The sequence below is a fragment of the Sapajus apella genome, unplaced genomic scaffold, assembly GCF_009761245.1.
Source record: "Sapajus apella isolate SASKATOON/1434 unplaced genomic scaffold, GSC_monkey_1.0 scaffold176, whole genome shotgun sequence".
NCBI lineage: Eukaryota > Metazoa > Chordata > Mammalia > Primates > Cebidae > Sapajus > Sapajus apella.
In genome coordinates, this window is record NW_022437116.1 from 241,605 (window position 1) to 253,993 (window position 12,389).

At 38.0% G+C, this 12,389-nt stretch overlaps 1 protein-coding gene across 2 annotated transcripts in view; it reads right to left on the minus strand.

The window, feature by feature from the left end:
• Positions 1-12,389, minus strand: part of TENM1 (teneurin transmembrane protein 1) — a 355,328-nt gene that overhangs the window by 132,750 nt on the left and 210,189 nt on the right. For both annotated transcript variants that reach the window (XM_032268248.1, XM_032268247.1), the window contains exons 14-15: positions 9,684-9,945; positions 7,152-7,419 (exon numbers count right to left, since the gene is read on the minus strand). In XM_032268248.1, the coding sequence (XP_032124139.1) occupies positions 7,152-7,419; positions 9,684-9,945 (530 nt within the window). The remainder of the gene's footprint in view (positions 1-7,151; positions 7,420-9,683; positions 9,946-12,389) is intronic.

Genomic DNA, 12,389 nt, shown 5'->3' on the forward strand with positions numbered 1-12,389 from the left:
TCCGCCTCCCGGGTTCAGGCAATTCTCCTGCCCCAGCCTCCTGAGTCGCTGGGATTACAGGCACGCGCCACCATGCCCAGCTAATTTTTTTTTTTTGTATTTTTAGTAGACACGGGGTTTCACCATGTTGACCAGGATGGTCTCGATCTCTTGACCTCGTGATCCACCCGCCTCGGCCTCCCACAGTGCTGGGATTACAGGCTTGAGCCACCGCGCCCGGCCAGAAACATTTCTTATCTTACAGTTATGGAGGTCAGAATTCTCAAATGGGTCTCACTGAGCAAAAATCAAGGTGTCTGCGGGGCTGAATTCCTTTCCAGAGGCTCTAAGGGAAAATCCATTTCTTTGCCTTTTCCTGCTTCTAGTAGCTGTTTGCATTCCTTTGTTTGTGGCTCTCTTTCCTCATCTTCAAAACCAGCAATGTTGCAACTCTCTGTTTCTTTCTTCCATAGTTGTATTCTTACGTAACTCTGACCTCCCCTTCTGCTCCCTTCTCTGCTTATAAGGACCCTTATGACAAATTGGGCCTACCCAGATAGACCAGGGTAATCTCCAATCTCAAATCAGAAGCTAACAGTCTTAATTTCATCTGTAACCTTAATTATCTTTTGGCAGACAACATAATATATTCATAGTTTCCAAGGATGGAAATCTTTGTGTGGGTGGCTATTACTCTGCCTACCAAATAGCTATATTAGTATTTCTGAATTTGAAGCAAATCTGTAAAGTGTCAGGTATAGCACTGTTGCTGCTGCAAAATTCAGTCTATTTCTTCCCATATCAGTTAAGTGATTACAAAATATCTCCAGGAGTACAAATATACGTTTCCTTCTTTGTTTGTTTATTTAGATTAATCATAAATATTAAGGTATCAGCTCAATGGTTGCATATTTGATCCCTTCTGTTTCCATTCATTTATCACCTGAACTATTTATTATCTATTATGTTCTTATGGAGCTCACAATCCATCCTCAGAGTAGTAGATTCTCCAATTTTGTTCTACCAACGGTTCAGATGTTTTACCATTGTCAGAAAATGGATCTTTTGAAAAAACATTATGCCAAGTAAAACAAGCCAGACACAAAAGACCATATATTGTATGAATCCATGTGTTTCAAATATCAAGAATAGATAAATCCATACAGACAAAATGGAGATTAGTGGATGCCAAGACTCGGGGGAGGGAGGAGTGGGGAGTGACTGCTAATGTGTACAGGGTCACTTTGTGGAGTGATGATGAAAATATTCTGGAATTAGATATCGATGACAGTTGTACAACCTTGTGAAAATACTAAAAACCAATGAATTGTACACTTTAAGTGAGTGAACTTTATGGTCAATGAATTATACCTCAATAAGCCTGTTATTAAAAAAATCAAGTTGAGCTGCATTTATGTGAACCCTAGCAAGAAATGACTACTAGATACTATATTGGTCAGCTCTTCATGAGAGGACTGGGTAAATTTCTAAGTGTCACAATTTAAGAAAAGAAGCAAAAAACAAAAACAAAAACAACCCCTTCAAAACCCAGCTGGTGTCTAAGGAAGGTCATAAAGAATTAGAAAATATAAAAAAACCATCTAAAAGTTCAACCAATTCAGGTGTTGGTTTTTTGAAAAATTAGTAAGATAGATAGGCCTCTAGCTAGACTAATAAAGAAGAAAACAGAGAAGATCCAAACAAACACAACTAGAAACAACAAAGGGGATGTTACCACTGACTCCACAGAAATGTAAATAACCATCAGAAACACTATGAACACCTAGAAGAGATTAATAAATTCGTGGACATATACATCCTTTCAAGACTGAACCAGGAAGAAATTGATTTCCCAAACAGACAATGATGAGCTCTGAAGAATCAGTAATAAATAGCCTACCAATCAAAAAAACAAAAAACAAAAAACAAAACAAAACACAACCCAGGACCAGGTGAATTCACAGCCAAATTCTAGCAGATGTACAAAGAAGAGCTGGTACCATTCCCACTGGAAATATTCCAGAAAATTGAGAAGCAGGGACTCCTCCCCAACTCATTCTATGAGGCCAACACCATCATCCTGATACTAAAACCTGGCAGAGACACAACAGAAAAGAAAACTTCAGGGCAATATCCCTGATAAACATTGATGCAAAAATCCTTAAAGAAATACTTGGAAACTTAATCCAGCAGCACTCAAAAAGCTAATCCACTATGATCAAGTATGCTTCATCCCTAGGATATAAGGTTTGTTCAACCTAGGCAAATCAATAAATACGATTCATCATGTAAATGGAACTAAAGAAAAAAACCACTTGATTATCTCAATAGATGCATAAAAGGCTTTGATAAAATTCAATACCAATTCATGTTAAAAACTCTCAATAAACTAGGTATTGATGGAATATAGCTCAAAATAATAAGACACACCTATGACAAACCCACAGCCAACATCATAGTGAATGGGCAAAAGCTGGAAGCATTCTTCTTGAAAACTGGCACATAACAAGGATGCCCTCTGTCATCGATCCTATTCAACATAGTATTGGACGTCCTGGCTAGCACAATACAGCAAGAAAAAGAAATAAAGGACATCCAAATAGGAAGACAGGAAGTCAAACTATCCTCTTGGCAAATAACATGGTTCTATATCTAGAAATTCCCACAGACTTGGCCTCAAAGGTCCTTCAACTGATAACTTCAGCAAAGTTTCGGGATACAAAATCAATATATGAAAATCACTAACATTCCTACATACCAACAACAGCCAAGTTGAGAGCCAAATCACGAACACACTCCCATTCACAATTCCCACAAGAAGAATAAAATACCTAAGAATACAGTTCATCAGGGAGGTGAAAAATCTCTCAAAGAGAATTACAACACTGCTCAGATAAATCTGAGATAACACAAACAAACAGAAAAACATTCCATGCTCATGGATAAGAAGCATCAATATCATAAAAATGGCCATACTGCCCAAAGCAATTTACAGATTCAATGCTATTTCTATTCAAACTACCAATGACATTCTTTACAGAATTAGAAAAAAAAGATCTAAAATTCATATGGAAGCCAACAAAAAGCCCGAATAGCTAAGGTGATCCTAAGCAAAAAGGAAAAATGATGGAGGCATCACATTACTCAACTTCAAACTATACTACAGGGCGACAGTAACCAAAACAACATGGTACTGGTATAAAAACAGTACACGGACCAATGGAACAGAATAGAGAGCCCGGAAATAAGGTCATACATCTACAACCATCTGATCTTCAACAAAGCTGACAAAAACAAGCAATGGGGAAAGGGCTCCCTATTCAATAAATGGTGCTGCAATAACTGGCTACCCATATACAGGAGACTGAAACTGGACCCCTTACGTATACCATATACACAAATCAACTGAAGATGGATTAAAGACTTAAATGTAAAACCCAAAACTATAAAAACCCTGGAATACCATTTGGGACACAGAAACGGGCAAAGATTTCATGAGGAAGACACCAAAAGCAATCACAACAAAAGCAAAAATTGACAAATGGGATCTAATAAAATTTAAGAGCTTATGCACAGCAAAAGGAACTATCAACAGAGTAAAAAGACAACCTACAGAATAGGAGAAAATATTTGTAAACTATGTACCTGACAAAGGTCTAATATCCAGCATCTACAAGGAGCTTAAACAAATTAATAAGAAAAAAATGGACAACCTATTAAAAAGTGGGCAAAGGGCATGAACGGACACTTTTAAAAAGAAAACATATATATGGCCAACAGCATATAAAAAAATTCAGTATTACTGATCATTAGAGAAATGCAAATTTTAAAAAAGTCAAAAAATAATAGATGCTGGCGAGGTTGTAGAGAAAAGAGAACAATTCAACACTGTTGGTGAGAGCGTTAATTAGTTCAGCCATTGTGGAAAGTGGTATGTCAATTCCTCAAAGATCTAAAAACAGAATTGCCATTTGACCCAGAAATCCCATTCTTTGGGTAGGAATATAAACCACTCTACCATAAAGACACATGTACACAAATGTTCATTGCAGCACTATTCACAATAGCAAAGACATGAAATCACCCTAAATGCCCATCAATGACAGGGTGGATAAAAAAGATGTGGTACTTATACACCACGGAATACCATACAGCCATAAAAAAGAATGACATGCTGTCTTTTGTGGGGACATGGATGAAGCTGGAGACTATCATCCTTAACAAACTAATGCAGGAACAGAAAACCAAATACTGCATGTTCTCAACATGGAGCTAAGTGATGATAACTCATGGACACAAAGAAGGGAACAAAAGACACTGGGGCCTACTTGAGGGTGGAGGGTGGGAGAAGGGAGAGGATCAGAAAAAGTGACTACTGGGTAGTAGGCTTAGTAGATAGGTGGCAACATAATTTGTAAAACAAACCCTGTGACACGAACTTACCTATATAACAAGCCTACGCACATATCCCTGAACCTAAAATAAAACTTTAAAAATAAATAAAAGAATTAGAAAATGAGGACCTATAGAAAAAAGAGGAATCTTGGATTGTCTGCCTAGGGAAGCAATTGCTGTAGGATAATATGGAGAAGGGAATTTGAGGCCTTCAGTATGATTTAGTGAGGTTTTCAGCAGGAATGATATGTCACGCTTGTAAATGTTCACCACAGAGAGTTCGAATTAAGGCATGGGCAGAGGTAAGAGAATTATCAAGGAAGGGAGAGCCACCTAAGCACTGGCATAACTGGTTAAACCTTCTGGACTTGTAGGGGGAAGAGGAGGGAATGATGACACAGAAGGCAAGAGACAGCATGGGGATTTGGAGGAGGGGCTACTAGACAGGAGCTGCTATTGTCTAATGTAGTCTGCAGGAAAGCAGGGAGAGGGATAAGTACCCTGACCTTGTTCTCTTTCTAGAGTCTCCAGATGGTGCCACTCATTGACCAAATCAAGTGGGAAGTTAAAGGGCAAAGGCATTCAGGGAATGCAGTCCATGGAAGCCAGCCTCTCAACACAGAGAAGGATAGAAAGATTATGCGTGTGTGTTTGTGGGGGGTGGGTGGCAGGGACGGCAAATGGAGAATAAGCACAAAGTGTCTGTTATACTCACAACACCCTTCTTAGAGAAGCTGAGGCAACAAATACCTGCATAGACTCCATGCTTTATACTATGTGATCACAGTACCCTGGCCACCACAAAACTGAATAAAAGCAATACCAGCAACTGACATGTGTTGAGCGCTTACGATGTGCCAAGCACTTTATGTTACTCACCTCATTTAATCATAATATCATAACAAACCTATGAGTAACATAATATTTATGATACTCACTTTACAGATGGAGAAACTGTGGCATTTGGAGATTAAGTAATTTACCCAATGTCACACAGCTCGTAAGTAGAGAAGGAATGATTTGAACCCAGGGAAGGAGTCTGGCTCCAGAGTTGTTCTCATAACCACTACACTCATAGAATAGGGATTGAGGAGGACTCTGCAGGCTGGTCAGCAACCTTCATGGTAGCCTAATGTTAAAGTTCTGTCTTACAAGAGTGTTCTAGACTGCACAGTAAATGGCTGACACAATACAATATTTTCTCTAATAGGAACCTGAATACAAGATACACAGGAAGGTGGCAGATCATAGAACATGAAGAGCTGAGAGAAGAGGGTAGTTAGTAGGGCAGGAGGAGAGATGAAGTCAGTCTTATGTATGGCTGAGTCACCACTGTGGGAAGCAGTGGACTTGGAAAAAGTTGAGCTGTTTTTAAGATGACAGAGCAGATGCTGACCTTCTAGAAATGCAATGCATCCTGAACAAGGCCATAGATTTTGAGGACAGCTTGTGAGGCTACTGATGGGATTTCTTGTACTTTCTTATTTTCTTGTATGTCTTTGCAATAATTTCCCATTTATTGAGGAAATATGAACCTGTCCATGTTCCTTGCATTCCAGTAAAGTTCAACACAGATAGATAGATGAGTTAATTATTTAAATCTATGAGGGTCTCTTATGCAGAGAAGAGTCATTAGTTTCTCCCTCTCTCTCTCTCTCTCTCTCTCTCTCCTCTCTCTCTCCCTCTCTCTCCGTCTCTTACTCTGGGAAGAAAAAAACTGACATAATGTAGTCTAAGAAATATAGGTCAGCTCTATGGGAATGACCATGATAGACACTTCCAAGGGAGGATGTCTGTCTCTTTTGGAGAGCTTTAAAATCTTCTTCTCATCTGTCCAAAGGCGATTTACATGAGCTACTGCCTGAAGGTACAAGGATCAATGGATCCCTAACTGCAGGTCTACAGACCTGTATCAAGTTCCTTAGGAAGTTTTCTCTGTTTTCTACAGAGTGAGAGAAATAACAAGTTTAGTGTTAGTCTCTCTCTGAATGTCAGGATTCGATTGCTTACCATCATTTCTTAAAACAGACTACTTTTTCTTTTTCTGATATTAAGGTATCCCTCATTTATTAAATTATGGTAGTGGTAGGAATAGTATAGTATAGTGAGTCCTTATAAAAATATTCTTACTTGGCAAAATAAAACACTGGCAAATCTATCTCTGCCTCATTTTTTTAAAAAATGTCATTTGTTTCGGAGAATTAAATATCTGAAAACTATAGGCCCAAAGGACCTCTTAAGGTCCCTGCCATCTATAAGGTTCTAGGTTTTAAAGTCTTGAGATCACAAAATATCAAAAGGAAGAGGAAGGCAGGATGATTTTTTTTATTTAACCTGCAGAAGTAACAAGTTAATGAAGTCTAACCATCTTAGACATAAAAGATAATAAGTGGAGATGGCTATAAGTTAGAATTTTGTAGTCTGTAAGTAGAAATGACAGATTAAATGTCAAATCCAAAAACATGGCCTATAGAATGCCACACCAAAGGTCACATTTAGAAGGCAGCATTCAGCTCTGGAGACAGTTACAAGTCAGATATTGCATGATTGCACTGGTATGCAGCCATCATGAAAGGGGAACTAAAATCTTTTTGAAGCAAAAATGTGTCAAAAGGGAACTCAAAACTGGCCCCAAGGGAGTGTTTAAATGAAAAATGCCTTAGATTCTTTAAATAGAAGAAAATCAATAATTATTCCAAATACAAATTAGTATGCAACAAGTATTTTCTGTTCTCTGCATGCAATACTGCTATTTACATAGAATTAGTTCAACATACCCAAAGCCTCTGCCAGGCCCCAAACCTTCTGTCCATAGATGTCCGTCTTGTTCCAAGAAAATGTGTAGACAAGATGAGTTGCAGCGGGAAACCACTTCTGTGTGAGTCGCCCTTCCACAGCTACCGTGAGGTGTACTTTTATCATCCCTACAGGAATCGTTGAATGTGTCAGGAGGATCCGAAGCAGGGTTTTATACCCAGGGGTGCGACTGCTCAGGTAACTCAGTCTCACAAAACTGGAAGGAATGGGGATTTCTTCCTGTACAACCTGAAAGAAAAAAAGAAGCCAAATAGGCTCTTATCAGTGGTCACAGGTAGATGAGGATATTGCATGCTTTGTTGTCTTTGAAACATGCCAAAGGAGAGAGCTTAAACAGGTCTAAGGATGTCAAGGCATTTGTTCTTGAATCTTCGTGAGACTGTATGATCACAGGTTTTGAATTTTGTACCAAATCTGCATGGACATAAGACCCAACCTTAAGGATTGCTTTTATTTTTTCTTTTTCTGCCAGGAAAGATTGTGTAAGGAACAATTTCAGCTTTTCAATCGTGTTCCAAAAAACTGCTTAGTAGGAATTGAAAAGATCATACCGCTGAATGTCAAGCAATTCAGCACTATGGGCTCCACTAAGGGGTCTTTTTCTTATATATACATACACAAAATCTTGTGTGGTGTTAAGTCATATATCATTAAACCATTGCTGTAATCCTTATTCAGGCTAGGCTCTCTAAGAGGAAGAACTCCAGAAGCAGACCCAGCAAGTGATATTTTACGACAAAGATTATAGTTTCCCTAGAATTAATCTTTACTGATGCCATCAAATTTGTTTTCCTTGGAGCTTTGAAATGACCCTGAGGACAAATTTTTAATCAAATTTTTCTTACATATTTCTCTGTGCCTGGATGTACCAATGGCTGGGAACAAGTTTCTTCAAGGTGTCACTTGTGACTAAGAAGCAAATAACCCCCACTAATTCCTCTGCAAATTTTACACTAAACATTGGTCTCAGAGTAAAAATATCACTTGGCTTCTTTAATTAACGGCTATTACTTGTTTGCTTATCAGATAAAGTTAAATAACCAAAGGTAGTAACTAAAACTGAATTGTGTGTTCCATGACTTTCATGTTTCAAAAGACATCTGAAGAAAAAGCCCATTCTATTTAATACACCTAAGGTGACGTGAATAGTGTAGATATTTTCATGCTCTCATTCATTTTTAGCTCAGAATCTTGTCCCCTCTTACTTTTCCAAACTTGTGCACATAGCAGACTGATTGTTAAACATACGGTAGCTCATATTGTCCAGGATTTTTGGTCTTTCTCCTGTTTCTGAGGACACGATCCCTTTTGTGTACCTTTGCCCAGTTTTTCTTCCTCTACATTAGCCATTTGGTACCAGAGCTGTCCACCAGCTGTCTTCTCAGATGGTAACAGAAGTGCAATAGAGAAGGACAGTATAACACTCACCAACTTAGTAGTTCATTTTCCTAAGAAAACATGCAATCCTAGATCACCTGGACACTTGTGCTGACAGAAGACCCATACTGCCTAATGACATCTGTGAAGGGATTGATGTGCCAATCAAATGTAATCATTAAACACTGTCTTGTTTTTTCTTCCTTTCTAAGCAAAAAGCAATAGAAAAGATAAGGGGTAACTCTTTGGACTGCTTTTCTTCTAGAGCAGTATTTTTGAGTGAGCCTTTCCTAATTGGTATTCTCTGGGCACTGCTAAGAGTTGGTGGGTGGTGTTATGATAAAAGAACGATCAATTCTATCTTGGAGCATCCATTTACTTCTTGATTTCTGGATCTGTAAGACCTATGAGTCCATTTTGGTGGCTTCCACATTTAATTATCATTAAAATTTTTCTATAATGTGGTGAGGAAATTGTACTATGGCTGTTTGAATGGTTTAATATTGAAAAGACAATATTGAATGCTCAATACAGAATAATTCGCAGGAATGTTAAAATATCAAGGTTCAAAAATGTCTTCTCCTGACTATAAAGCTTGGACATTCAGAAGCAAAGCTTTTTTTTTTTTAAAAAAAAACTGCACAGGCTTGAAAACTACCTTTACTGTACACAGCTAGACAACAGAAGCTGTCACGTCTTCTAAGAAAAATGACAATGGATACAAACTAGACAATAGAAGAAAAATAGATTTCTTAAGGAGCTTTAATTTCAGAATCACAAACAGTCCAAGCTCATGGATTGTACTGTTATTAATAATAAGCCAGCCAGCTTTGTTCTTTAGAGCACAGAGTTTATTAGGTCAAAGATTGGTGTTTAATTCTTATGAAAGCTACTTATATCTTTCTCTGTTCCATGGCCACAGATAGCGTTATAATGCCCTGACCAATCATCTTAAAAATGCGTTCCAGAAAAGCATTTGAAGACTTCTCTTGACAAATACAGGGCAGCACATTATAAGGCTGGCAACAAGAATAGGAAAAGGAATTTAGGTATTATACACTGCTGACCACTCCATGATATTATTATTTTATGCATTCAAAGGCTGTTATACCCACCTGCAGCTCAGGAACAATAGTTCCCCTCTCTGGACAGGACCCTCCAAATGATGTGAGTGGTGAAGGAAGCACAATAGGGTTTGGGCTGATAAAGTTGGAGATATCACAGGATGGCGGGTCTGCTACAACTCTCTGCATGGTGACTTTCTCCACCACAATAAACTGATTCCAAGGCAACCAGAGTGTCCTCTTCTCAGTCAGGAAAGGTGATCGGTCGAAGATTAAGACGACAGAGATACCACCGATGGCTACAAGGTCAAAGCTGAGAAGGAAAAAACAGAAGACAGTTGCAATCAAATGAAAAATTAAAAAAAAACTGAAGTTAAAAAATGGGTTAATTGCAGCACCCTTTCCTTTTCTGGGAGACTCAACTATATCCACTTATATTGTCTATTTTATAAATTCCCTCTAGCAGTATGTTCATTCCATAGATGGCTTCTTTTTACTATCTCGTAGTCTTCTAAGAAGAAATTCCATGTCACCAGTTGATAGTCCCTCAAAATTTGTAAATCAATTTTAACACTATCTTAAACAAAATCACCACATGCATTTCTGCAAAGCCAACTCTGACACTGCTGTTCCCCTTGTGCTAAAGATAACAGAAAGATGATCATTTAACATTCAGCAGCATCTTTGAGAATGATGCATTATTCATTTTCAAAAAAATCCCATAATGTAACATAAGAGAAGTAAGAAGCCAAAAGGTTAAATATCTTGTTCAGGGTCACAAACATAGTGTCAGAAACCAGATAATGTCTTTGAGATGGCATTTGGAGAAAGATATCAGCAGAGGACAATTGTTAGGGAAAATTTCTTTGAACTCAGCTATGCCTGAACCCTCTACATTTGACTACCCTCTTTGGCCTCCTAGTCTACTTGAACTCCAGATTTAAGATTTCTGGTTTGCTCCACAAGGGATTTCTGTTTCTTTTTGTAAGACAGCCTGTAATGAACCCTGCACAACTTCACCAACAAGTCCTTCTCTATCTATGACAAAGCAAGTCTACCTCTGCTGTAAGGTAATTCTGTCTATCTCTAGATGTGGTCTATGACAAGTCTATTGCATTGGAGCTGAACGGATTCAGATTTCATTGCATTCAGCACTAGATGGTTCTACCTTACTTCTCTTTTAAGTATAATTTCTTTGAGATGATGTACTTGAGAGCATTGGAAAAGCATAAAATCCTATGTAAAAAAGTAAGATAATGATAAATTATTATCATTTTATGTTAAAAATGGATAAAGGGCAATATGATGTTCCTTAATATTCAAGGCAACTTAAATCCACAAGAGAGAGATGTAAGCAATTGTCTGCATTAAAAAGATCTTTCAGCAAAACACTTTTTCAATGATAAAAAGCTCTGATAGGGAATCAGACTTAATTATGGACATCTCACCACTCTCTTCATATGACATTTATTATATTTATTATAGTATTACCAATCGTGTCTTGTTGCAGAAATCTTGCAGATAAAGATAAATGAACAGTAACAAAGGATGGATAATACCATGTTTTTTATTGCTGCTTTTTCAGTGAAGTAGCTTAATATTAAGGCAGTTTCCAAAAAGAGGATTGGAAGAACTGCATTAGCTACAGAAAATAATCTAGGTTTGAACTAAAAAACGAAAACTCAAACCGTTTATGGTTTAAGACAGAGGGTCTGAATTCATAATAATACAGGATCAGTTTAAGGCAAGTATAGTAGGGAAAATCTGACACTACTTGTCAAGAAACCTTTCCTCTAGTTCACCTTCTATGTGGATTTAAGTATGTGTCCTTGGGCAAGTTTATATGCCTCACCCAAATCTTGACTCCTGACTCAAAATTGAAGTGCTTATTTATTTAAAAACAAAAAACAAACACAAACATGAAAACTAAATAAACTATCCAGAAAAGAACGTAGGTGCCTGGAAATTATTTTCTCTCTTTTTTAAAAAAAACTTTTATTTGGCCAGGTGCGGTGGCTCACACCTGTAATCCCAGTACTTTGGGAGGCTGAGGTGGGTGGATCACGAGGTCAAGAGATCAAGACCATCCTGGCCAACATGGTGAAAACCTATCTCTACTAAAACTACAAAAATTAGCTGGGCATGGTGGTGTGCGCCTGTAGTCCCAGCTACTTGGGAGGCTGAGGCAGCAGAATTGCTTGAACCCAGGAGCCACTGCACTCCAGCCTGGTGACAGAGCAAGATTCCGTCTCAAACAAACAAACAAACAAACAAAACTTTTATTCTGTACTTCTAGAAAGAGTACACAGACAGGGTAGGCATCTTGATTTGTAGAAAGAATGTGGGTTTGGTTTCATATATAACTGGGTTTGAATCCCAGCTCTGCCCTGTGAATTTTGTATCTTTGGGATAGTTATTTAAACTTCCTGAGACTCAGTTTTCTCATTAGTAAAACAAAGCCTCTATAATCTCTTAGTGGCTACTATAAATGAATGAATGAGATAAAGACTTAAGGTTCAAGGATATAGCAGGGACTCAACAAATGTTATCTTTCTTCTCAAATCAGATCCATTGCCCTACTAAATTTGCCATATGTTTTCTTTCTTTTTTGTAGTTCAGGTCAACTATAGGTCAGCTTTTGATTATTTCCATGAGCAGATACTGATTTTTTTTTTTTTTTTGAGATGGAGTCTCGCTCTGTTACCCAGGCTGGAGTGCAGTGGCGTGATCTCTGCTCACTGCAACCTCCACCTCCCT